Here is a 27821-nt window from a genome sequence, read left to right as displayed (position 1 = left end):
TTCTCTGCTCTTTTTGACTTATACAACTTCTGCATTTCTGGTTTCCCATTGCCTAGTGATATACAAACTTGTAGTACTTACATTTACTTTGCAACACTGGCCATTCATGCTTCCTCCATTAGTTCATCACATGGTCATTTGTCAGAGAAAAATGCCCCAATTATCCAATGGCTCAGAGTATTTTGCTGACATGCTGGACTGATAGAGCGGAGGATCTTGTGGATAACAAGCCGATCCTTCTGGAGGACTGGTGAGCTGAGACGGGACACCACAAGCTCATTCTTATTTGTAAGTATTTTATATGTTTTAATGTGGGCAGAGATATCTTCGAAACTTTTCCTTCATTGCTTAAAATATCTGTTAGTGATCTGAGCATTCTTGGTCAGTTGCTTCACAAAGCAGTCATGGGAAGATTGCAATAAAGATAAAGATAGTGAATGGGTTATGTTATGTACCATAATAGCAACATGCTGTAGGTCGGTATGTTGGTGGACTTAAACGGATGAGTTTTGTCAAATTTGCCTTTAAAGTAAGCCACAGAACTCATGGAGACCCTGCTTGCTGTCTTCTGAGGCAAAAGAAGAGAAAGATCATCTGTTTCTTACACATTATTTCTTTCTTCGCAGCACCAAACACAGCAATCCTGCTTACTGTGGAAGGTGTATGATATGTTGACGGAGGAACACGGATACAGCACCCTCCTGTGGCTCATAAGGACATGGTGATCTCAATCCACCAGGCCATGGTGGCATGCGTGCTCCTCCTGTGCTTTGTAACGGTGTGTACCGGGATGCCCGACCCCGCTCAGAGGGACATGCTGATGCGTCAGGAGGCTTCCAGACAGACGGGAGGCAGAGTGATACTGACGGCGGCAGAGCAGAGGCTTGACGCTCACCTCCACCGGTTGAAGGAGCAGGAGATGTCTGCTGCTCCGTTTCCCCCTGCTGTTCACTTCTTCAAGGCAAAGCCCCTCATCCAGCAAAGCTCCATCTTCAGCCTGCTGCGAAAGATGCCCAAAGGTGATCTGACCTCACCCGGTAGTGACTGAGGTGTGGGATCATAAATAACTCCCTCAGTCGTTATCTTCACTTTCATGACACAGCAGGTCACTGTCACGGTTTCAAGGTCTAGGTACAGTAACATCAGGCTGAGTTTGAGATGATCTCCTGTTGTCTTGGTAACAGGTGGAGCGCTCCACATCCACAGCTCGTCCCTGGTCAGTGTGGAATGGCTGGTGAAAAACGTCACCTACAGGCCGCACTGCTACATCTGCTTCACATGGGACAGGTCGGTCCGGTTCCTGTTTTCCAGTCGCCAGCCTTTCCCCCGCTGGGACTGCGTCTACTGGCAGCTGGTGGAGACGCTCAGAGCCAAAGCAAAAGACCCTACAGACTTTGATAACAGGTTGAATTAAAATCATCAAGGACTGCCAAGATCTAAAGGCCACGTAACATCGAATAAAGAGCTGATATCTGTTTCTGGGTGTTTTTCAGTTTAATGCGGCACCTCACACTGTTCACTGAGGATCCAGACAAGGCGTACCCAAGTCAAGATATCGTGTGGGAGAAGTTCGAGAAAGCCTTCATGGCAGCTGCTGGGCTCGTCACCCACGCCCCTGTGCTGAGGGATTACCTCTACCAGGGCCTGGAAGAGCTGCACCGGGACAACATCATGTATTTGGAACTCAGAAGTGGCCTGTCAAGGGTTTGTGTTCGCTTGTTGATTCATTCCCACCTCATCCCCAACTCCAGACTCTCTTAAAGAGCCACAATGGAAATAAGCCATAGTGGTTTATTGCATCATCCCAACTTTTTCTGCTTTTTTGTCTATTTTGAAGATGTCAAATTAAAAGTTCACTAGATCTGACATTGATTCCACAGGCAAGATTGCCAATATGCAGACTGATATTATATTCAATATGTTCTGATATATTTTCAATGAACTCTTTTTCTGTTCTAGACCTATGAGCTTGATGGAACCATTCACGACAAGGTCTGGTCTCTGAAAACCTTTCAAGAAGTCACACAGCAGTTTGTAGCAGATCACCCGGACTTCCTTGGAGCTCGTATCATAATTTCTGTCCACAGGTACTGCATCTATCAACACACATAGACATAACACAAAAAGAGGGGAGGCTCCTTTCACATTGTAATCCAGTACAGATTACTAATTGCATGCTTAAAATTTTAATTGTTAACATAATCCACTGTTTTTCAGTTGCTGTTGAATGACTTTGTCTCCAAAATCCATACAAAGCTGGATAATTTACCCTAATTTATAAACTTTAATTTGAATTATCACTATCCAGTTTTTATCATCTACTGCTTCAACATGTATAAAATATTTTTTGTGTCCATAATCCAACATGTTATCACCTATTTCCAGCAGTAATCTGAGAACAGGTTGTTTTTGTTTGGCAAACATCTGCAGACATTTAGATCCCTCTAGATCTGCTGAAATTAAAGCTGCACTAGGCAAGATTTTAATGTAATAATACACCTGTCTGATCAGCCTAAATCACAAAGTCAGGCTGCAATAGAGAAGAGCATCCCATCCTTCCTTACAGAGACACCGGAGATTTGCCCTATTTACCCAAATAAAATTTTGGTGTCGGGTTTGAACACTTTTCTGCCTATGTTAAGTGTTTATTGACGCCATGTTACAGGATTTCTGGGTATTGAAGTTCAAATTTCTCAAACAGTGACTTCTCGCTGCCATTTGGAGCCGCCCACATGAGAAGCTGCCTAGTGCAGCTTTAAGTGACTTTGTGTCTGTGTGCATGTGTGAAACGCCTGTGGTAAAATAACCTTTATAGGCCAGCTGATGGCTCTCATGTAAGATCAGGCTTAGGACCCAACATTGCATGACAAATGCTGTTATAAACAGACATACTGTGACATACCAATGGATACGGAGCCTAATAATCATTCAAAACTATCACTAAACACAAAACTGACCAGTTTTATTGAAAATGATTAAGTCTTCTTAGCTAATTTCTATTGCTGTTTATCAGATTCAGTAATACTTACAACTATATTTTAATCTGCTACCTTTGGCACAATATACAACACAACAACTCACTACCAACTATAATTATACTAATTGACTTCTATATTTAGCTGCAATATTTTAACAGGATTACCATTACCTGTGATTACTCTCTATACCCAGCCTATTAATTTGGTCATTCGGTAGTCATGATGTTCTGAAACTGTAAACTAATGACTTGGAACATCTTTCTTCGTCATTTAGAGCACTGGGTGTATCTGAGGTCAAAACAGCTGTGAAGGAGGCCATTCAGATGCAGAGAGATTTCCCAGAAGTTGTTGCAGGATTTGACCTGGTGAGAACTCACTCGACCAGCCAGTAATGTGGAGACTAATTTTTACAGATTTCCCATGTGACAATAACGGATTTGTTCAACAGAAATCAGAATGAAGTACACTGCTGTTGCTAATTTCCTCTGCTTGTCATCAGGGTGCAGTTTGGTTATCCTTGTCTGGCAAGTGGTAAAGTTAACATTATGGTTTGCAGGTTGGCAGGGAGGACAGTGGGAGGACTCTCTGGTATTTCAGGGAGGCGCTCTCGCTGCCAGCTGATCTGGGGGTCACACTTCCTTACTTCTTTCACGCAGGAGAGACAGGTGGGTGGCTCAAAAATATAAAAGACACAATTATTGCTGATTACAGATTCAGCTGGAACTAAAGCTGGGATAGCCTTACAGATCATGTGAAATATACTCCATCAATTAGGAAGACAGAGGTCCCATGTCTTCTCAAAAACCACAAAATGGTATTCATGAGATCCTCAAATGGAAGAAAATGTTCATTTTTTGCCGCCAGCACAAAGATGACGGATCCATGTGATCGCTCAAAATCATCCTGCTCCTACTGAGAAGCATTGATTAAAAAGTACACACCCACTGCCACTGAGGGAATCTTCTCTGTTGACTCTACTCTGACTGTATTTTGACTATACTGTGTGTGTGTGTGTGTGTGTGTGTGTGTGTGTGTGTGTGTGTGTGTGTGTGTGTGTGTGTGTGTATGTAGATGAAGAAGGCACCGATGTGGATCAAAACATTCTTGATGCCCTTCTGTTCAACACCACTCGCATTGGGCATGGCTACGCCTTGGCACACCACCCACTGGCCAAGGAGCTTTCCAGGAAAAGAAACGTGGCTGTGGAGCTGTGCCCCATCTCAAACCAGGTCAGATCATCTATTGTCATCAGAACAATAGAATAGAATAGAACCTTAACCCACACATAAGGTTAAAGGGTTTTAAATTGGCACTTTCTTATGATTCAGCACGATGATTCAGTATTTGTACCTGTGTGTTTGACCTTTGACCTCCAGGTGCTGAAGCTGGTATCCGACCTGCGGAACCACCCTGCGGCCGTGCTGATGTCCGAGGGCCACCCGTTGGTGATCAGCTCCGATGACCCGTCTCTCTTCGGCACCACCGGCCTCTCCTACGACTTCTATCAAGCCTTTGTGGGCATCGGGGGGTTAAAAGCAAACCTGGCCACCCTCAAAGAACTGGCTGTCAACTCTATCAGGTGGGAATCACAGTGTTTTCACCCGTGTGTTTCCTCTTCACGGTCAGCCGATGTGTTCCTTCAGTCCTTCTGTCGTTTTAATCCATCTCCTCCTGTAGGTACAGCTCCCTGCCGCCTCATCTGAAGGAGACGGGCCTCGTCATGTGGCAGAACAAGTGGGACATCTTCGTCTCTGACAGTTCATGACAGCCAGACCTCAAAGGAACCTGTTCGACTTGAATAATGTTGGTAATATTTACCTTTTCAACTGAAGCAAACCATTTGAGGTCAATGTCAGAGTTGTTCACTGCTAATTTTTTGTAGCAATCAAAAATAAATTGTTCACAAATACTGTAATATCAAATTATGGTTTGTATTGACTTTTTTATATTTACAACAAACAAAACAATGGTCACATAGCGCAGTGGTAGTTCATATTTGACATATAAGTCAAGAACGTACATTTGTCATACAAATGTATGATGTGAAAATAAAAAAACAAATAAAAAAAAAACAATCACACACATCATCCCCAATGTCCCAATTCATCCACAACAATATATTATCATCATTGCTTATGCACTGTCTGCCTATTATGGATTCAAGTCATCCAATGCAAAGTGCAAATTCACACCAAAGACACAGTCATTTTAGATCTTCCTCTGACACAAGATGCAGTCTTTGTGCAAATATGGCTCATTTATCATCTTGTGATCTGGGCCCTGCCACCAGTCTTTCAGAAGTCTTTGATAACATGTTGTATCTTCCAGTGCTGACTGGTGCACTGCTGAATAATAAGTTTGTAGTAGTTGTCGGCACCAAGAGCGATCTCCAGACATCTCTTTGTCTCTCTGTTCTGGATAGTTCCTCCCTGAGAATAAAAGACATTTTACTGTTGAGAAAAAAGCATTTTCTAGATGCCATTTGGGGATGCATCCATCAATATATTGACCTACTTGGTGTAGATTTATATTTTAAAATCTAAATTACTTGTTTGAAGTCCCACAGCATGTGGAATTTCTTCTGCTTGGCCAGTTTGCACTCGTACAGTCCTGGGTAGGCTCCTTCACCGGGGTCCACCAGGCAGCGGTTGCTGTTGTACTTGTGAGATTTGATGCCACCAATGTAGATTTGTCCATCGCCTCGATAATAACAGTGCTACACAGGAACACAGTAAATATCCATGTAATAAAGCAAATACATCCTAGTCTATGTAGATACTATCAGACGCTGAATGATTGATCACACCTGTGGGGAGTAGTAGTGACAGCCATACACAATGGGCGTGTTCCCAGGCACTGGGCCTTGGTCAACACAGAGATCTGGCTTCAGGTCATTGAACAGCTGCCAACAGAAGCAAATAGTGACCCATTATAAATGACTACACTGAGCACTGTGATGTACTGGGTAGCACAACAGAGGTAGAATACATTTAATCATCCACAGATATTACTTCTGAGGCCCCAGTTAATTTTTAAGCTTGATGTGGAACGCTGATAAAAATAAATAAAAACTCCAATCTCTAGAAAAACGGAAATAAACCGCTGCTTTGCAATACATTTGAAATTTGCATTTAGCCGATTATAGATTGGGCCTTTCATGTACAATTGGATTTGATGTTTCTACTCACAGCTCCATAAGCAAGCAGGTCCTGCAGGGGGTCCAGGAGAGGGTAAACATTATCAATATACCACTGGAAGGGCTTGCACTTCAGCTTCTCTCTCAGCTTCTTCCTCTCTGAAACATCCCCAATGTCTATGCCATGATCCTGTTTGGGTAAATCATATCAGTCCATAGGTGACTCTGGACAAGTAAGACTGATAAAGAGAGAAACTACAAAGGCCACTCTGTGTTTACACTGTTTGTCATAAGCCACAAAGTATTTCCATTTTGGCTACTTATGCAGTTTGATGTAAATGGATGGTAGTGTATGCAAAAATCTATTGTCTGATAGACATTACCTTGAGTGGAAGGTTCCAGGCAATGTTGACATTGTTTTTGTATTCATCCATCCATACCTCAGCCACCCTCAGTGCGTTGCGCTTCACCATTACACTCAGGTCTGGGAGGTAAGGCTTGATGGCCCGTTCAATGTGGGCAATTTTAGAGCAAGGTATAACCTCTACACTCCCTCCGCACAGCCACACCTGCCACAAAACACACACAAAGAATGAGCTGATATGAATTATTTAAAAATAAGTATCTTGGAAAGGGCTATTATAGAAAAATAAAATTGCACTGCAGGAAACATACGGTCCAAAGAATAGTTTTTAGCAGGTGTGGGACTGCAAAGAAGTCATAGGCGGTTAAGAAGAGTAACATGGGTACTGCAATTAAAGTCCCAAATACGCAACACCACTCATTCATTCATCCATTCAGTGTCTTTACCTGCTTATTCCTATTCAGGGTCATGGGGGGGAGCCTATCCCAGCATGCATTGGGCAGGGAAACACCCTGGACAGGTTGCAAGTCCATAACTCAGAAAAAACAATCATACACACTCAGTTACACCTACGGGCAATTTAGAGTCTCCAATCCACCATGTCTTTGGACTTTGGGAGGACACCAAGGCGGATGTGGGGAGAACAGGCACACTCCACACAAAAAGGACAGAGATTTGAACCCAGGACCTTCTTGCTGTGAGGCGACACAGCAGTGCTAACCACTGAGCCACCATGCTATCTATTATCATTATGCTGAAGATCTCCTCCTGTATTTGGAGCTTTAATTACAGTGCCCAACTGAAAAAAAAATTCCCTTGATTAGCTCACCCGGATGCCTAGTTCCACATTTTCACCGCCATATATTTTCATTCCACCATCAAGGCTTCCGATCTCTCCAAAGAACTTGCGATCAGCTACAAGTATTCCCATGATAGAAGGGCTCCTGGTGACAGGATTAGACAAATAAACAATTTTCTATAAATAAAAGTCCAAAGAAGTCTTGGTTACGAGTAGTTTTTTGTGGGGGGTTCTCAACACACACTTTTTAAACTCCCAATGCAGGTTAGACTTAAGGGAAGTGAGACTGGGAGACCGTGTGACTTACTTGCCAGGCAGCGACTCGTCCTTCAGTGCGTACCACTCGGGTCTGAACGACTCATACATGCACCACAGAGCCCAGTCAAAGGCATCGGCTGCAGGGGTGTAGCGAGTCACTGTCAAGTCATCATAGTTGACTCTGTCAAACACAGGTGTTAATATCAAGGTGCGGTCCTCCTTGATGCGAGCTAACAGTGGCTCTGCCCTGGGCACACAAACACAGTGACGGTTTAACCTCAGATTACATCAGTGTTTAACCAACTCAGATCACTCAGTAAGGGAGAGCCGCAGCCCTTGACCAACCATTCAACGTGGACTTCTATGTGAGCGTCCAAGATGGCCACCACGTCCCCTTCAGCAGCCTTCCACCCTGACAGTCTGGCCTGGGTGAGGCCGAGCTGCTCAGAGTGTCTGATCCTCTTCACCAGGCCGGGACGCTCCTCGTGGATGGACATGATGTATTCATCCAGCTTCTCCTTTAGATCCTCTAGAGAAAGAGCAATGGGGGTTATATGAAGTGTGGCTGTGGAAGTCAGTGGGCCCTGTGTTTCTATTTTTATGACCATGCATTTCCATGTGTTGGATGTTTTAACCCGTGCTGCTGATTGTATTTTCCCCCTTGTCTGTTGTTTCCCTGTCTCTGCTGTGTGAGAGACAAATCTAGTTCCCCCTCTGGCAATTAATAAAGTATATCAATCAATCAACCAACCAACCAACCAACCAATCTCTTGTTGTCCTCTCCTCAATGAAACCCCACAAAAAAAAACTGTTCATGTGTTAGCAGAGGTAGCTTGGCTCACGCCTCTCACTATAAAAGCCCTGACTGAAACTTTAAAAGCCCAAATATCACCTATAGATCACAAAGAGACAAATATCCACCGTAGTAATTATTTAAAGAGCCAGAAACTAGCAGAGCCGTGTGTGGCAGACCTACCATTAGTGCTGTGATCATCCACCAGTACGATTTCCTTCAGCAGCCGAGCTGGAGTCTTGTCTATGATGCTGCGGACGGCCCTCTTGATGATGGAGAGGGCTTCATCCAGGTAGATTAACACGATGCTGATGGTAGGCAGATCGTGCGGGTATTTTTTCTCAGCACACCTGGGAGGGAAAACAACAGTGTTAACAAGAATTTCAATGATTTCAAAGGGTTTATGTGCTCGTTTTAAATGACCTGGATCTCATACTGAATAGGTTAACATTAAACAACCCGTTCTGCCTATACCGGAGCATGTGTTAGCTGTGATTCATTAGTAGGGACTGTTTGATTTGATTTTGACTGGATTTGAGTAGGAAAACGGTTCTCACTTGGGATTCCTGGTGTCGGGGATTTCCCTGTTGAGGGGCAGCCTGTCACTGAGGAAGGCATTGTAGCCATATCTCTGAAATAGGCTCTCAGCCTCTTTCTGCTCCTCCTCTGACAGCCCATCACCCCACTTTCTGAACAGTGCAGAGTTGGGGTACAGTTTCCTCACCACCTTGCTCTCCTTCTTCACCTCTGGAGCCGCCGGTGCCGCTGGTGCTTCTTTCTTGTCCATATTATTCATCAGTTTGACTGTGGGCAAAGTGAGCAGCTGAGCATTCGTCACCGTTAACAAGTGGATATCTCACTACCTTGTATTAGCTTCTATACAAAGTCAATTTAAGGTTGACAGATGGCTGAAGCATAACTTGCTCCTCCCTGAAATGTAAACATAGCATTCCCTATTACACTACCAAACACTAGTCAATGTTTGCCCAATTTCCTCTCGGGGATCAATAAAGTATTTCTGATTCTGATTCTGATGTTTACCTTTGCATTTGCACTCCATTAGCAAATGAAGATCAATGAACTGATACTATAACTGTAAGGTTAGAATATTACAGACATTCATGTAAAAAATGTGTTTGGTATTCTGTGTTCAAGATGAATGAATGAGTGTATGTGCATTTTGTTAAGCTAAAATCAGCATAAATTATAGGCTAAGTATCTGCAAATTGTGTGTTTGTTTTGTTCAAATCTCACATTATACTTTGAGTGCCTGTCTTTAACACAGAATCAGCTGCTGGGTTGAGATTTGGACTCACCCAGCTTGTTAATGTCTGCTTCCATCTTGTCCATCCTCTTCAGGAAGCCCTGGCCCCTGAGTGAGTCGTTGTAGTGGGCCCTCTGGAGCCTCTCTGAGTGGGTATGGACCTCCTGCTTAATGGAGCCAAGGTAGAGTATGGCTGCAGCCATGGCAAGAGCAGGAACTATTCCTCTGAGCCAGCCAAGTCTCATCCTGCTACTGCCTCTATGTGTGTGGCGCGTTTTGTCTCGCATTAGAAACCTGGCAAGGTAAAAAAAGGGAGGGAGAAAGGTGTCCCTTGCCTTTTATTTAGGCCTCTCTCTCTCTCTCTCTCTCCACATTTCTCCCCCTCCCTCCTCTCTTTCCACACATCTCTCCCTCCCTCCTTCTCTCTCTCTTTCTTTCTCTCTCCACGTAGACATGAACACTTCTCAGCATTGGACGTCATCCTGTTTTAGCTGAGTTCATTTGATGTCTTGAATTTGTTTTTGGAATTATTCTATTTATTCGATTTATTAGTACAGCGGTGGTTTTCAGTCCTGGTCCTCAGCACCCAGAACCCTGCCTGTTTTCGTTCTAGTCTCTAATCAGGAGCTGGTTAACACCTTGGACAGCAGGTGAATGCAATTACCTAGCTGGTAGGATAGAAAACAAGCAGTCAGTCCTGACAGCCTCTGCCAGGTAGAACACTAAATTTGGTATTACACAGATACTGCTGAGCCTCACTGCTCATGTCTGACAAGTCTTTTTTTCTAAGTTCTATTATGTTGAGAACATGATTTCTATTACGATTGTTAGACAAAATTCTTTGGCTCTGTCTAATCCATATCATGTAATTGAATTGCTTTTGTGCTGCAGACATCTGGGCAACAAATGCACCATCCATATATCAGCTGTTGGAATACAAACAGACCAGTGGCATCCCACTACTATAATTAGAGAGCGGTTTGTGTGTTTGTGTGTCCCACCATGGAGGAGAGGAGAGGAGAGGAGAGGAGGAGACAAAGACAGGAGAGGAGACGGGAGAGGAGAGAAGAGGAGAGGAGACAAGGAGGGGAGAGGAGAGGAGAGGAGACAAGGAGACGAGAGGAGGGGAGAGGAGGAAAGGAGAGAGGAGAGGAGAGAGGAGAGGAGGAGAGGAGACAAGGAGAGGAGAGGGGAGGAGAGGGGGAGGGGAGGGGAGGGGAGGGGAGGAGAGGGGGAGGGGAGGGGAGGAGACGAGAGGAGGAGAGGAGAGGATACAAGGAGAGGAGAGGAGGAGAGGAGAGGAGAGGAGAGGAGAGGAGGAGGTTATAAATTCTAGTCTACTTTGTTGGTGTAATGGCCCTGCATCCTCCTGAGCTCCGACACCGTAAGCCATATGTCTGTCTTGGTTGTCAGAGGAGGCAAATGACTTACTGAAATACTTGAGCACTTTGTAGCGTTAAGTGAAAGAAAAGTGCCATACAAATGTAGAAATTATTTTCCTCATTATTATTTCATCCGTGCCAGGCTGTAATCAAGGATGTTGCTCAATTTCCACTGTACACTTGGGCGTGCTCAGAGTCTCATCAAACACAACGGAGCCTGACAATAAAAAAAGATTACAGCCTACTACATGTTTCTTATGCCTTATCTGCTGACAGAGATCAGAGATCACTTGTTGAACTTTACTACTATGCAGCAGCTGGTCATTAAGCCCAATAGATATAAAGTGAATGTACAGGGAAATCTTCCAGATGTTGAGTTGCAGCCTCTTTTGCACAATCCACATCTCAATTGTCTCAAAGCTTCAAAATGCCTCTCTAACTCGTCTGCTTCTCTTTATCTCCATCTCCTCCTTTGTGATTGATATAGATTTAATAAGGGAAATCAGTAAAGGATAATGGCTTTTACCTGGATTCACCTCATCAGTGCATGAAAAGAGGTGTCACTAATATGTTGGACAGTCAGTCTAGTTCAGGTGCAGAACCACAGTAACTGTTTACCCACCTGCTGATATAACCTGTTCTGCCTGATATTTCTGCTTTAAATCAATATTCCCCAGAAACCACTCCTTCTCAAGCTGAAATATGCTATACAAGGATTCTATTGTGTTCTTAATTCAAAAGATAAACATTATTGTAAAGGTAGGGGAGGGGAGGAGGCTAATGTGGCGACTGCGGAGGCTTTGTTGTCCCTGCAGGGTGTTTTTCAGAGACAGGAAACAGGAGTCGGGAGTTTGTTTACACTTTACAGTGTTACAGTTCAGGCGTGTGGAAAGGAACACAAAGGAAATTTAGGCTATTATAGGGGATAGGAATTACAATAACTCTGTACCCAAATATGAGACTACCAAACATTAACAATGGTGCACCAGCCAGGTCTAGTGTCCGTCTTTTGATATCAGTTACCGTATTGTTGACCTTATTAAAGTTTTTCTTAGCAATATTACTTTCTTCATAACTTATTGCAAAAAAATGAACAGTTTCAACACATCTTGACAATTTGTGACTGCATCTAAATTGTGAAACAACAGATTCAAACTGACATGAACAGAATAATAATGAAATCAAATATAATAATCATAAACATATTATTTATTTATCCTCACAGACTCACACTTAACTAAGGCACCAGCCTGCAACCTAACCATAGGCCTAATGAGTGATAGAGTGTTAAATAAAAAGGTGGGTACATTTTGACCTGTCAGTGATAATCATAAGGCAAACAACCACCAATATGAATAAAATGTAATTATATTTTCATTCATGCTTTAACTTCCCCAAAAGATGCTATCAGTTTAAAACTACTCACTATAATGTATGATATGAATTTAGGCTCATATGGTTTACAAACTCAACTCCCCAAATAAAAAGGTGGGTAAATTGAGATGGTTTTATCCCTGGCTGCGAGTCAAAAGTGTGACATCTAGTCCCAGATTCCCCTACGCTTCATTATCACTACCAAAATATGCAAAAATAAATAAATAAATCTCTGAAATATGATATGCAACACACCCAGGGTCAAATCTTGGTCACACTATTGCATATATATGATTGCATAAGATGTCTCTTAATCATGTTCCCTGTATCTGCTGAGTAAAACTGTATTTCACAAATGAAACAAAAAGGTTCCTATAAGGTTCCTAGAAGAGATTAAAAAAAAATACCATAAAGTACAACAGGTTCACCATAAACTCACTGTTGAATACCACAGACACATTAAAAGTAAATATAGGAATATTATAGTGATTTAGTGTTTTAGTGATTTTTAGTATCCAAAATTATCCATAAATTATCCATAAATTATTTATCTGATATCTGGTTTGGTGACATGCTTCATAAATAATATGATAATATAAATTAAAAAATAATATTGAATTGGTTTTAAATCTTTATTTTTTATATATGTACACAATATACAATGTTTTGCACACAAATGGAGAAAGAAGTAGATGATAAAATTAAGGTAGGCAAACTGAAAAAAACTGGGCCGATAATCATTTAGCCAAATACCAGGTGCAATAACACCATGATCAACAGTTTTGTGTTGAGTATGAGATGTGAACTGCTGGGAAGAATAAAATAAAGCAAAAAACTAGAGACACAATTAATACAATTGCTGTAGCAACAACCACAAGACAGAAGCATTCATCTAAGATTTTAGCCAGTCAACAAACCACACCTCAAGGACCTTTTAGTTTGCCTGAGGAAAATATATTTCAAGGAGCAAGTGGCCTATGTGCTTCTAGGTGTTTTAGCCCAGCTGAAGGCATTAGGCATCAAGCATCATGTCAAAACATTCTGGAGTCACTTTGTATCTGTAGTAGTAAAAACAAAAATATTAAAGGAATATTTACATGCATCGTTTTTAAAAAAATAAAATGACAAACATAAGAGAGTCAAGAGTTCACTGCCACACACAGCAGCCTCAGAGAGGTGGTCGGGTTACTCAGTGACTTGTAACACTGGGGTGGAGGGGTTTGACTCGAACGAGACGGGACAGTCCCAGTCGCAGACCCTGACCTGGAGACTTCACCGCTGCACCCTGCGATGAGCCGGGACTTCTACCGACCTGACCTGGGGATGATTTGTCAAGGAGAAAAAAACATTAATAAATGCTATTTTTAATCTATTGAAACATGATTGTCTATGCAGATAATAAACAAGATAAGCCAAAGTATGGTCCTTGCCCTTTCACTCATACCTGGTGGAGTCCACTTGGGTATTCTGCCCCCTGCTGGGCTGAGAGAGACTGCAGGTTTAGATGTGGTAGCTGTGGAGGCAGCAGGCCTTCGAGGTTCTGATGTGAGCTTGGCTGGAGGAGGACTTCTCACTGGTGTGGAGGCTGCTGGGAAATAGAGTAATTCTCATAAAAATGACCATTTCAAATCAAAATTACAACTAAAGGCTGTGTTTTCTAAGATACATTTTAAACAGACCTGTTGCCTGTGATTTGGCCTTTGAAGGCTTGGGTGTTTGCTTTTCTTTCTTTGGGACAGGAGGCTGTCTGGTCTTCTCATTCTTGGCTCTTTTTTCCTTCTTAGTTGTTTTTTTTACTTTCTTCACCGTGAATTCTTCATCCTCACTCTCGCCTTGTTCACTGAAGTCTTCGTCACTTTCTGAATCTGGAAAGGCATTGATATTACCCGGACACAAAATGAAAAAACAAAACTGCATGCAGTACATCAGTACAAAATCATAAACCAATTATTTATGGTGGGACGACAACCTGGTGTCGCTTTGGGCTGATAGTCGTCATCCTTGTCCTTCAGCTTGCTCCTCTGCTGCTTGCAGGAAGCAGCCTTTCTCTGTCTGGACGGGGCACAAGGCGACTCTGTGATCCTGTCAAGGCCTAAGGAAAAGGAATATTCAACAGTCACAGACATTTTTCATACCATTTCTATCCTTATAGACTAAGATTAAATTAACTCATTATTCTATGAAGGTTCAAAGTACCAAAAAGGACACGATGTATGTGCAGCAAAAAGTATTTGTCAAGCATGGAGATATTAAATGTGTGATGAAAGGGTGGAATGTGTATGACAAGATTAAGGGAAATTACCCAAATGAGTGCTATTCACACTGCAGTTGGAAATGCGAAGTGAAGATGGATCTGTGTTTTCATCTACTGGAAGTTGATCCTCGACATCTTCTAAAGAAATATAAGAGTAAAAACTATAGAGTAACAACTATTTAGCAGTATGCAATCACATCTATGTTTTAGTAAGCAAAGCAAACCTTTGATGATGGGAAACTGGTTCTCTTTCCCATCTGCAGCATGGAGCAAGGAAAGTGTAAGGGCTGCTTCTAGATCTCGTGCGTACAACTTCTCATCCAACGGTTTTCTGTGAAAAACACACAGGAGTGCCATAATTAAAGCCTATGCTGACAAAACATTTAAGAGGAGGTTGATTTCAAGCCATGTCACCCGCATAATGTTAGTGCTTTCTAAAGGTTTCTACTTTTTAGTATACTTCTCAGAAACAATTTTCAACAACTACAAATGGATCTACTTATATTATGCTATAGTTTTGCATGAGGATTCATTCCAAAATGTATATGAAAACATAACAGTGACACATCAAAACCTGCCCTTTGCCAGAGTTTATGAGGGATTGTCAATGTTTCACCACATTATGTTGTTCTTTGGAATGTGACGCATGGTGGCTGACAAGACTGTGTATTTTGTATATGCCAATTAGAGTCACAGCTGTGATTTCTGTTGCCCCGTTCTGGGCCAATGATCAGCCTGACGTCACCACAACGCTCACATGGTATTCAACATCCAAAGAGTCCCTGACATTGTCTTGTGACTGGCTAGGTGCTGCTGTTTACCTACAGAGTGAGGGCAGAGAGGACATGATGAATTCAATTATGATAAAGTATGCAGGCTTTGGGCACCAGAAACATTTTAAGACTGGTCACAGAAGATGTATTGATTAATGGCCATGGTAACATTGCTGCGAAAATGTATTTCAGCAGGTTGATGTGGATGAAAGGACACATTTGTGGAAAAAATTAAGCGCTGCTAATCTAATTCTTCTCATACCAGCCTCCACTGTGTAACCACAACTGGTTTAAAATATCACACAATTGGTTGTGTTGCCTGTGGAAAAGCGTCTACATTTCCATTTCTGGTTCATTGCCTTTGTCTGTGCTCACATCTGGTCATCAATTCTTCAAAATGAATGTTTTAGAGGCTCCGCTTGATGAACTTGTTAGAGGATATCTGCAACTTTATGACTGATCAAACGGCTTCTAAATCCTCATATTCCCTCAGCTGCCTTTCTCATTCTTTCACTGCAGCCGTTGTTGTTCTCTGAGCTTTTGTCACCGCTATTTCTGGTTTCCCTAGGTTACGGTTACCTTTTTAATCATGTAAATAAACAACAATACAGAGCTGCAGCAAGTTTACACAAATTTGTATGCAGTACTGTGTTCAACTCCATTTCTATTTCGGGCAAGTGTGACTTGTTACTATACCGCTGCCTCAACACTGAGATGTGATCAAAGAACCTCTAGTCTAAAAAGATGGCCTTCTGGATTTACATCATTCTGTATTCCCAGGTCTATCCCACAATGCACCTGCAATGCACACTAGGAGTTGTTCTGCATTTTTCTCTCAGTTTGAACTGACAAGAATAGAGGCTGACACACAGATGCCTTGATCTGATGGATGGGTATGGGAAAGTCATTCAAATCCGAGGTCTGCCATTGTTATGCACATGGTTCACTGTGTAATATTCACTTGTCACCCACCTGCTCTTTTGGCTCACTGTGGACGGTGACTCTGTCTCTTGACTGGAGGACTTGCTTGATGAATTCTTGCGTTCCTGTTGTTTCACATCCTCCCTGGCTTTTTTGCTGGGTGGTGCCTTCACACAGGCAAAATCCTCATCTGTCTCAAATGAAGACACAACAAGTATATGTTGTTGATGAGGGAAGAGTGAGTCCGTTGTGTGCGAGAGTGTGGTGTGTACATGGCAGGTTGAGGGTTAAGGTAGTTAGGCTACTTCAGCTGAAAGGGGAGTGGAGGGTGGGGGTGATATCCCTGTTATGCAATGGCCGATTAGAAAGGGATAAAGCCAAATTTACTTACAAATAAATAAATGCCCCATCCCTTGTTAACTACATATTTTGGTGAAATGCTACGGGTGAAACAGCCCTTTCCTCCATCACTCCCCTTGTTACACAACTACCAAAGTGGACTAAAGAAATACAGTTGTCAAAGTAGCATTAATAGATTAAGAGGCTATAACTCACCATCATCATTAAGGTCTTGGGAATCACAATAATTCACAACCTTTGTCTTCCTGTCAACAATAAATAACGTGTTAACAACAGCTGGTGAGTAGTGAGATGGACAAAGAGACCAGGAATTGGGATAAAATAGGTTTGACAAAGGTTTACAAACCTTGATGGTCGGTCCATAGCTTGTAAGATTGAATATCTTGAGCTTAACGTTGTTTATTCAGCTAACATTAGCTTCAACCTTGCTGTTTCGTCCACAATACTAGCTTCTGGTACAAGACCGAAGCTAATGTTAGCTAAGTTAGCTGCAGAAAGAGGAGGATATGTGAGCCTGCCAGCAAACCAAGTTTCAGTCGTCGATAGTCAGTCTCAAAATTAACTTGTGTCCGAACATTCAACGTGTGAAATGTGACTTGCTAAAGTTAGCTAAGTTAATTAACACGTTAAATTGTCTCACTACTGATACAATACACACTCAACTGAAGCTCCCTCCCACCGCTTTCAACCAGCCCGCCCGAAAGGTGACGTTTTGTTGACTAATCTGACGATTACTGTGCGTGATTCGTTTGTTAAGAAATCTGTACCATCTCTTTTGTTACTCTAAAAAAAATTAACAACTTATTTAGTAGATAGCTAAATAAGTAGATATAGATATATGGATCGCTGAAATCAATTTATTTGCAAGCTACCTATTTTGTTTTTCTAAAAAGAAATGTGCCGAATCTGCTTCTTTCAAAAAAGTCAGAGTTGCGTCCCGTGCGGCGTGTGCACACTAAACTAGCATCTGGCTTTATGTTTAGGAATGTTTTTTACAAAACCCAAGTTTGCATGACTGAATATGGTGTGTGGAGGTCCATAAATACATTTCACTTCGACTTTTAAATATGTTTAGAGATATGTTTTAATAGTCCAAAACGTGCATGTTTATATGTAGGCTACATAACATTTATTTAAAATATATTTTGAATGGCCAAAATATTTTGGATATACTTGCAGATATAAACAGCACATAAGAAGCATGTCTTTCCTGTGTCCAAAATATATTTTGAATCAATGCCATCTACATGTAGGCCTATAAATCCATTCTTTTTGGCCAATTTTTGTATATTTTTTAAACATATCTCTAACCATATTCTGAAATATATGTGAAATGTATTTTTGCAGTGTTGGTACTTGCAGTGGGGTCTAACAGGTTGTGGATTTGATCATTGGATTGAATATCAGAGTCCATCAATGGTTACCATGGAGTCTGACAGCCATTCTTTTGCACTTTGCATGGCTTATCATGGATATTAAAACTGACTGCTCTCTTGTCACACCTCACAGCTCATGGCAGTGCCCTATACTGTTTGAATCTTTTCTGCTCCCTCTTTTGCAGTGTCCCTTCACCCAAGTGCCCAGCAGTCCAGCAGATGGCAGCAGGAGCCCGGTGCTTCAGGGCCCCCAGATGACAGAAGCAGCCTGCCGAGTCTGACCCGGTGAGTGACATGAGCCTGACATGTCCTCAGCCCGCCCAGTCGCCCACACTCAGGCCGGAAGCAATCACGGCTCCCTCGATTTCCCTTTTACTGCACTTCTGAGGGAGCAGCAGCCTTCCCAAGGGTTGTCATTTTCCAGCGTGTGAGTGGGTGGCTGTCGGCTGCGGTTTGTCACACAGTGGACCTGGAGCAGACGTGCAGGGACATGACGGTCCGTGTCTTCGGACCCAGACGAGGGAGGAGGACGTGCAGCCGCGGGGCCAAAGGGCCCTGTGGTCGCACATTCCTCAACTCCTACAGCGCTGCCTACAGCCACGACCAAAATATCAGATCCAGTCATGCAAACACTGCGGTCACAACATCACGCTTCCATTCACATGTATAGATGTTTACATTGTATTCCAGACTATGTTGCAAGTAGCGTGGTGATTGGTGACTTGTTAACCATCTGAGAAATGTCACTGCACTTCAGCTAATCATGAGATGAGAATCCCATTCATTTGGCTTTTCTCATTCATTTACCCACCATACATCTCTTTTTAACCTAGTACAGGAAGTGATTTGGAACATTATGTTGTTGGAGTAAAAATTGCACTGTCTCCACCCCTATATATTCCCAAAACAAAGTCACGTGATCGCTGGTGGAAGAACAAATGCGTCACTTAAATAAAAGTAGAAATGCCCTCCTAGAATATGTGTGTTCTTTCATATCTAACTAAAACTGCACATTGTAAATTCGGTTCTTGTTCCTCTGTGCTCACTAGAGTACAATTCTCAGTATATGAACTTCTAAGGATTGGTAGTTGACTGAAGCTTGGTCTGGTTGCTTCCGCTCAAAGTCTCCAGAAATGGAAATATTCAAGCTAAATATAAGTAACTCAAAGCTGTACTCAGGTGCAGGTATGTAAGTTCTGATAAACCAGATTACGTGGAACAGATGTACAACTAAGCAGGTATACACATGCACAGCTTAGATAAAATAGAGATGAAACTGTATTGATCCCCATGGGGAAATTGGGAAGTAATAGGAAAGAGCAGGGGGGGAAAAAAATAATATTAGCACAAAAATAGAATATAAAATCAGCAATAAAAACAATAAAATAGAATATAAATAATTATGGGGTTATATATACATATGCAGCCCACAATTGCGACACGTTAAGTAGTTTGTATGGGTGGGAAGTATGGGAAAGAGTATGGATTTCTTACAAAAATGGATTTACTTTATGTTGTTACTAACTGTACAGGTAGAAGAAGATACACATCCAACATTGCAAGTGGCACAACCATTACAGGTAGGTATGTTTGCATTATTAACAGGTGAGAATGTCAAGTAAGTAAATGCCCAGTCTGTGTATTCTACAAATTGGCTTGTTTATTCCACATATTAAATTAGCCTTGTTAGAATTAGAATTTAATTGTTAAAACCTGTTGTAGGCCAAGATATGAAACAGACTCATAAATTTCTATCCATAGCACCAGCAGGCAGTATTACCAGACTATTCTGGAATTAGACATCCTGCTTGATTTACTAGCCTACTTGGCAGTCGTGAGGTCATCAGTCATCATTTGAACTTGTTAGTTGGAAGTGGTCAGGAGGCAGTTTTCCCCCTCAACCACTGATGTGAATACCGTCATTATGTATAGCATCACTGGGTAGTAGTTTGTGTGGGGCTCGCTCAGGCCAGCTCAGTTGCCCTTGTATGGATGTTCCGCAGGCGGAGACTGTAATGTTGTTATTTACATTCCAGATAGGGGCAAGAAAAAATAGATGGGTGCTTTACTATAGAGATATTTTTACAATAAAGGCAAAATGTAATAGAGGCTGCCAGGCTTTGCATAAATGCCTAACAGTCAGAAGTGTATTGTGTAATACAACTGCACCAAAAGAGATCATTTGTTCCATTTTCCCGCTCACAAAGCTGTATTATTATGCGGCATGCTGGATATATTTTTAGCTTTTTCGGGAGACAAAATCCTCAATTTGTCAATGGTTCAGTCACCGGTGCTCTATAGGGGGCACCGGTTATTTACAAGCCCCAAACTAAATATGGATTGATGAGTTACTAAGTGTTTCGGATATCCGGTGTTGCAGTTGTGTCAGTGTGGTGTTGTTGTTGTAACCTAGAAATGGCCCCGGGTCAGATGTCTTTAGGCACAGACCAGTGGCAACCGCAGCACAGCCACAGCAGCCACGGCTTTAGCCAGGGAACCAGAGTGGGCAGACAGGTCGCTCAATCAGCGGCTTCCGGAGTTTGTTTTCTAAGTGTATGCTTTCGAGGACATTTTTTTGGCGTACACACGCGGCAGCCACAGAGCTAATTGCTAGGGGGATGCGAGGCTTTAGGGGAACAATCACAAAGAGACTTGAAGGAAGTGTGGGCTCGCCACTGCACGAACTCTGGTTGACAAGTGCTTTTCTGAGTGTCGTTTCGAGTTTGACCATTGCACGATTGTTTATGATTGTTTCAGGCAGTGGGTTGAAGGTGACAGACAGACAGAGTGACTTTTCTCCGGTCTGTTAGACTCACAGGTTGCAGTGACGAAATAGAGTATCTCGACTTGAGCAAAGCGGTAACACATTGACTGTCCTGGAGAACAGAGCAGAAATCATATGAATAAAACATCAAGGCAGTTGACTAATTCATATATGCTGAATCACCGTGACAGGACGTCGGCGCTGGAGTTGTTGGGCAGGGTTATTGGCAATATCAGGCCCCGGGTCAGGAATCTGCAGTATGATTATATGTGTTGACAGACAGCGGGGATATAAACAGCATCAAAGGGCTGGCAACAATGCAGCGCTGCCAGTCTTACACTCTGACACCATTCAAAATAGCATCTGTAAAACAGCATTGTTTCCTGCGCTCCAGCGCGGCTCTTGAAGGGCACCCAGGGAGCCGTCTCATTAGGGTGACCTCTTAACGGGGAAGTCACAGGCTGAAAGACACAAGCACATCAAATCTCAAAGGCTTATGTCTAGTCATCATCCATAGGGAGTACTGTTATGAATGAAAATGTTAAAATATCTCTATGAAGACAAACAGCACTTGTTTATAGTCACACTGTCTCTGTCAAGCTCCTTTAGATGTGTGCTGTGATCTGACTGGAGTGTTCACTGGTTGATAAATCAGCTGTATCAGATCCTCTAGGTCTGCTTTTTCCTGACAGGCCACTTCTCCCTTGTGCCATACACAAACACACACACAAACACACACACACACACACACACACACACACACACACACACACACACAGAAAAACATGCTTTCATAGCACCCAGTTCCCAATGCACATAGTGACCAGTGATTTTAGTTACTCCACAAGGAATACATGACACATACACAATACACATTACTCAGTGAACGCTCACATATAATCTTCATCAGTTACTTTGAAATAATTGCAACTTTTCATTGTAAAATCATTCAGAACGCATCAGTAATTTTTCAGTGATCTGCTTCAGGGAAGGAAGCCAAAGGACACCAAGAAATAGTCAAGAAACTCACTGTATGCTACAGCTCTGGCTCACTGAGCCATTAGTAAGCAAATGATGTCTGGAGGCTCTTCCATGTTATTTTGATATTCCACTGAGACACACTACCTGCAATGCAGGGGATGACACCGTTTTCTTTACTAAGTTTAGCTGAGTACTCGGGCAGCACACTAAGCATTTGGTGAAGCTAATGTGCTTTTGTAAACACTCATGAAGTAAATGTTTGTGGTTAGATGCTATGTAGAGAACTCATATTTGAGAGAGTACTCCTCACAAGTTTTTGGTTTTCAAAAGAAAGTGACGCGAGCCCAGCCAACCCACATGCCAGTGTTCCAATGATATGCTGCAATGCAGTGAATTATTATCCCCAACCAGGGACGGGTGTCCTTACATCTGTTGCACACCAGAGGGCGATATTTACATGAGTGAAGGAGACCCAGCATGGGAACTCAGCTGAGGTGCTACTCAAGCATTTTTCTACAATGTCAAGCATTGGCCTTTGACTGTGATCCAACCTTGCTTTCTGGGCAGTGCTTACTCTAATCAGTATCACTTACTTAGAATTTCTGAAATTCTAATGTGCCAATATGTTGGCCAATATGATAAGTCTAGCCTACACTCACTTGAATCAGTTTGTTTGGTTATGTCACTTTTATACACAGGGTTTTATCAGTAAGTTAGAATTTAGTTAGTAGAAAAATTTAACTTGCAACTGCTCCTTTGGAATTTTAACAATAGGCCTCGTTCTTGAATATATTTATCTGTGGTCCTCCCAGGACAGGCGGCGTGCCAACATCTTTGATCACCTCCTTGTGGATATAGATTTTATCCTGCTGAGGCCGTGACAAAAACGAACGATCTGGTCTTTGTTGTGCTGGCAGAATGACAGCAGTCCTATCTAGGATGACTCACACTCCCAGCAGTGTGCCATGGCTGACAGTCTCTTTTTTTTACCCATCAGCCAAATTACCTTGATCCTCTGCTTATTGCCGCCTCTGGCCTGCCCTCGTGCTCTTATACGGATCGCCCTGCGGAGCAAGGTGGTCACATCCTCAGAGCCGGGCGGCACAGTTTACGTCCTGTGGGGGCGAGAACGTGCGAAGCGGTGAGCAAATGTGTGACAGAATTCCTCACATTCCTGTGCTCGGGTCCTGGTGGCCCGGCTCGGTGTTGGGTTCCTGGGAGAGAGGGAAGAGGAGCCAGGGGAATCGACTGCCGACTCAGCAGCTGACACCTCCTCTGATCTCTATCCCTTCCTACAGCCGTAAACCAAATCCTCTGACTTTCCAGCGTGGCAGCCACGTAAATGAACCTCTCATCGTGGCCAGGAATGCCTCGAGTAAATCTGACGGCTTTTGCCCCAGAGGAACAGTGACACAGGGGCGTCAGCTGGTCGTGGCAAGGTGTGGCACTAACCAAACCTCAGCCTCTATGAGTCCATATTTGATCTTGTGGTTTTTATCACTGTAATGGAGAGCAAAGATCAAGCAAAACTGCCATAAGTTTATTTGGAAGACATTTCTAGAAAACTAACTTCAGCATTCAGGACCAATGTTCCCTCTAAGCTGTGTGTCTAATTATTCATCACATTGACCAAATAATATCTTGTCAGTCATCAGTCATTGCTCCACTCAGATGAAGGGATCTGCCATAGCTTAGGGTCCAGTGAACTGACGGCCCTGCTGAGCTCACACACTTTGCACACACATGCTTCCACGTCTTTCAGCTCTCTTGGGGTGAGAATGTGATCATCGGGCTGAAAGGGAGATCGATGGCCATGATGTGAGGCGTTCTCCATCATTCAAAGTGAAAGGCAATCTATAGTGTAGCTTCACTGATGACTGGAATTGCTTTTACTACTCGTTCCACCGTGAAGCCCAAGCGTTTTATCTGTATTCATAGTGTCATGAACTGAAGACTTCATATGTCCTCGTGAAGTTTGGGATCTGATCATATGTTTTTGTTCCAAGAAGCTATAGGATGCAAGATTGTTTCCAAGTTGGAATTACATGGCTTTTGCACGCTTTAAGTTATGATTTTTGACCAAAGTTGGATCACTTGGGTTGTGGATTTATGGGCATAACTGTGGTATTTTGTTACTTTGGCTGGTGTCATAGATAAAGTACACATTTAGAAGTGCTAAGGAACATCTATTTACTTGCTATAACTCCCGGAGGCATTTTGCTGAATGCTTGGCTGATACTCATCTACACAGTCTGATGATAGATGGCTTCCTGTTGTTTTAAAAAGAATATCTTACTGATTTGGTCATTGAAATTGCTGCGTCATGAGCTACTTTTGGTTCAGATGATGAACCAGCGTAAAAGTCACCCCTAGCGTGCTTGATTTCCCCTTAGTCACTCTCTGCCCAATTTAGCAGCAGCCACATCTTTCTCTGCAAGGTGCACAGGCTGTACCCTTGAAAAGGTATTTTTACTGGGAACACTCCGATCTGACAAGCTGTTCTCTGTCTTCTTGGTGCAATTCAAAGCCCCACACAATACTGACGGCAGGAGCAGGACAGATCTCTTTCCTTTGAATTTGGAAACTGCTGCTCTGACCCATTGCCTTGAGATATCAGCTATTGCACATGTCCCAGTAACAGTGCAAGTAGGTTAGTATCATGCTCCCAGAGGACGCGCTGTTTCCCCTGTATCTGGAATGTACGAGGCAGCAGTGGAAAACGCATAACATAGTCCATTTTTGGCTGCTGAATAATACATCAGCTGATTCAGCAAGAATGTGGACCCCAAGCTCCATCCAGGGTGGTAGCTTTTTATTTTACAAGCCCATATTCTATGAGATTGAAATCCAATTGTTTCTCATCGATCACTGCATCGCTGTTATGCTATCTGCTCATTTATTCTCACCCTCACACTGAGACGGTCTAATCATCGCTCTGAGCGAGGGATCTCCTTGTTGTTCAGTGGTTTAGAGTTGGAGATCGATGGTTATATCATGTCAGTCTGTGAAATGCGGTGCATCAGGGGGTCAGAGCTAAACAAGTGGCTGGTCGGTTCTGCTTTACAAAGCCATAGAGCAGTGAACCTAAATGATTTCAAAGTTTATCTCCTGTCCTGACCAAAGCAAAAAGGTGACTGTATGTCATTTAAAGGCATTTATGGGTGTCATTTTTATTGATATGAAAACTACTCACTCACTATTACTGCTATAGAATAATGTGATTCTGTGCCTTTATGTATAGGCCTGTGCAGCCTCTATGTGATGTTGACATATACAGTTGGCCAGACCCAGGCGCAGTTGGACTGAGTATTATTGCCCGTCTATGCCAGCGATCCTGATGTCATTCCAGAGAAATCCCCCTCCGCTGCAGGGTCCTCCCAGCTGTTGTTTCAATATCAGCTTTTAAACCCCATGTTAATAAAAGACTAATTGAAAGAGCTTCGTATCCTCGCGTATCCAGTTACTTACACTTGCGTAATACGCACAAAACCCGTTTGTATGGCTATACCCTTCAGTCCGTTCTGATTGATGTGTGCGCATGTGTGCGTGTGTGTGTGTACGTGCACTAAATAGATCCTATAATTGCGACAAAGACAGCTGACCTGACAATAGTAAAATGCAGACATGTTTCCCTTGCCTGTGTCTCTCATTTCTGTGTCATCTACTTCAGGCCTAATATATTCGGTCAAGGCGAGTCTACAGGCGGGATCAATTTGCTGTGTTATGTGGCCGAGATTCCATTTACTCGCCTCTCTGCCCTCGTGTTGCCCCTCTGTGACTCAGTTGCAGTTGTAGAGGTTGTTCAATTTTTTATAGCTTGACCTCTCTTGCTCCCTGTGGTGTAAGCTGAAATGAGGGAGGAGAGAAGCGAGAGCGTGGTTGAGTTTCAGGTGGAGAATAGCTGCTTCCATTGTATCTCTGTGCATCACAATACACAAATCACTCACACATTCCCTAAAATGAAAAAAGGCAATTTGCTTGGGATAATTGTATTATAGAAATCCATCACTGCCAAAAAAGGAGCCTCAGCCTCAAGCCAATATAACAGTATTAGCTGAATTTGCCTCAGAGCTCAGCACTGTCTCAACATGGCCCTCATTAACAGTGCCCACTCACAATTGATTTACGGTTTACTTCATCAATAGCCCGGTAGTTTTGTCTATTCAGGCTATCGGTTGCCTGTTTGCATGGCCATGTGCTTACGCAGCAAATCGAGGCTGTCTCAGATTAATTTGCTATGCAGCTAGGTCTAGTCTGTCTGCCCCGCTGGGACTGGAGGCCTACTTCTCTCCTCCCTCATTTCATTCCATGACTGTCGTTTAGGAGGAAGGCTGCTAGTTCTGAAGGAAAATGGCATGTGTAACAAAATCACATTTCTAATCCATCAGTGGTACTACAGGCCTGCAAAGAGATAAGACATGAACGGTCTTGGAAATTAAGAAAGCATTCCGTCCATACTAATACTTTCTTAATTTCCCTCTTGTGCCGTTTTGTCTACTTGCACTTTATAATCCTGAGTAGCTGCATAAAGAGCTTTTAATGCTGAAGGTTTAATTAATCCTGGATGTTTCTAGAATCAGCCTTAATGGGGAGTTTTCTCTGAGCTAGTTCCAGAATTGCAAGGTCATGTTCAAAATCAAGTATTCATTATTTTCTGCTATGCTAGCCAATTTATATTTTTTAAATATACAAAAATTGGCCATGTAGATGACATTCATTCAAAATATACTATCAACTCTGGAAATATATTTTTCCTGTGCAGTGTTGTTAACGGCATATATCTGCAAGCATATCCAAAATATATTTTGACCACTGAAAATACATGCTAATGAATGTCATCTACATGTACAAATACATTTTTGGGGGCAATTTTGAAACATATCTCTTTTCTGAGCTATATGTGAAATGTTGTTTTGTTTGTTTGTTGTTGTTTTCACTATGGGTTGTCTTGTCACCGCTGTTTGTCAGAGTCAGGACCTCTCTTGTTGCTAAGGTGGGACTTCGGCTCCCTGGCAGCCAACAGCACCTTTGGGCCCCACAGCTCGGTGCTCTGTGACATGGGAATTCCCCAGGCTGTGTGTATCCTCAGGATGCAAACAGGGATGTAGAGGAGGTAAACCCAGCAAACTCAGTTCACACCCCTTTTCATGTGCAGAATAGTTTACCCACCTTTTTTAGGCTGACACAAATCTAGAATTATAGGATCTTTTAAGGGGAAAAAGCATAAATGAGCGTAATATAATTGACTTTGGTTATATTTGTGGCTGTTTGTCTGATAATCACAGACTGGAGGTCATAGTTTACCCACATTTCATTTACCACTGCATCACTGACTGGACTTAACCCATCAGGAGAAACACGTCACCCTAACAATGCATGGCATTCGATTCAGGCTATGCTGGCTATATTATTCTGTGAGTGCCAGGCTGCGTTCTTACAATAATAATGCGCAATCTGACCAGGCAAAATATTTGGTTGTGTAAACTTCCTGAACAAACAGCTAAGGAAGTGTCAGACAGGATTGCCATTTGCTCTCCGGTGACTGGCGGACTGTTTTTACACCTTCCTTCTAAATAAGGCAGCAGGCTGTCAGGACATATGACCACCGTCCCGATTTGGGTTCTGGTCACAGTATCCATCCATCCATCCCATGATTGCTCAACGCTATCCAATGAAAGTCGACCCCCTCCCATCCCCCTCTCCCCTCCAAGTCTCCCCTGTGAAGGAGAGCTGCGTCAAGCTAGCCAGAATTAACCAGAAGGAGGCAGAAACTTAAGCAATATGGCCTTCAAAATAAAAGCGTACAATTGTTATTCGGGAAAACAATGTATCGGGGTGTACAAGACAACACAAATCATATCGAATAACTCAAATGACAGTGTGGTATGAGTTTTTTGTTTGAGTGATTGGCAGCGCTACATACGATATATTGCATTTTGCAGGCTATAGGCCTTTATGACTATGCTGCAAAAAGGACGTGTTTTTATTTGCTACTACTTGTATTTACTGTTTTCATTTCATTTAATACTTTCATTAACTATTTA

The 27821-nt window shown here is 42.6% G+C and overlaps 3 protein-coding genes across 6 annotated transcripts; 1 reads left to right on the top strand and 2 right to left on the bottom strand.

Annotated features, from left to right (window-relative positions):
* The first annotated feature begins 180 nt into the window (after positions 1–180).
* On the top strand, positions 181–4841 carry ada2b (adenosine deaminase 2b). The gene is made up of 10 exons (XM_071905710.2): positions 181–288; positions 627–1019; positions 1185–1404; positions 1494–1704; positions 1960–2087; positions 3253–3343; positions 3535–3643; positions 4050–4207; positions 4355–4557; positions 4656–4841. Exons 2-10 carry the CDS (start codon positions 719–721, stop codon positions 4741–4743), a joined length of 1509 nt encoding a protein of 502 aa, XP_071761811.1. The 5' UTR covers positions 181–288; positions 627–718; the 3' UTR covers positions 4744–4841.
* Positions 4842–4953: 112 nt separating this feature from the next.
* LOC139916658 (putative polypeptide N-acetylgalactosaminyltransferase 8) lies at positions 4954–9881 on the bottom strand. Its single transcript, XM_071905609.2, has 11 exons — positions 9645–9881; positions 8886–9132; positions 8512–8678; positions 7881–8064; positions 7585–7782; positions 7308–7422; positions 6498–6683; positions 6167–6304; positions 5785–5880; positions 5527–5694; positions 4954–5407 (listed from the first exon to the last, which is right to left on the bottom strand). The coding sequence occupies exons 1-11, from the start codon at positions 9877–9879 to the stop codon at positions 5273–5275; spliced, it is 1869 nt and encodes a 622-aa protein (XP_071761710.2). The 5' UTR covers positions 9880–9881; the 3' UTR covers positions 4954–5272.
* Positions 9882–13027: 3146 nt separating this feature from the next.
* On the bottom strand, positions 13028–17318 carry rad51ap1 (RAD51 associated protein 1). Of its 4 annotated transcripts, none has more exons than XM_071905614.2 (9): positions 17003–17318; positions 16852–16901; positions 16348–16490; positions 14827–14933; positions 14651–14740; positions 14318–14440; positions 14028–14213; positions 13793–13936; positions 13028–13665 (listed from the first exon to the last, which is right to left on the bottom strand). In XM_071905614.2, the coding sequence occupies exons 2-9, from the start codon at positions 16858–16860 to the stop codon at positions 13538–13540; spliced, it is 930 nt and encodes a 309-aa protein (XP_071761715.2). In that variant the 5' UTR covers positions 16861–16901; positions 17003–17318; the 3' UTR covers positions 13028–13537. The 4 variants fall into 4 exon arrangements, with proteins under 4 accessions (XP_071761715.2, XP_071761711.2, XP_071761712.2 ...); XM_071905610.2 differs by having other exon boundaries at positions 16348–16486; XM_071905611.2 differs by having other exon boundaries at positions 13793–13933; positions 16348–16486.
* Between the last annotated feature and the right edge of the window lie 10503 nt (positions 17319–27821).

The sequence above is a fragment of the Centroberyx gerrardi genome, chromosome 24 (assembly GCF_048128805.1).
Source record: "Centroberyx gerrardi isolate f3 chromosome 24, fCenGer3.hap1.cur.20231027, whole genome shotgun sequence".
NCBI lineage: Eukaryota > Metazoa > Chordata > Actinopteri > Beryciformes > Berycidae > Centroberyx > Centroberyx gerrardi.
This window is presented reverse-complemented; position numbering and strand designations above follow the sequence as displayed.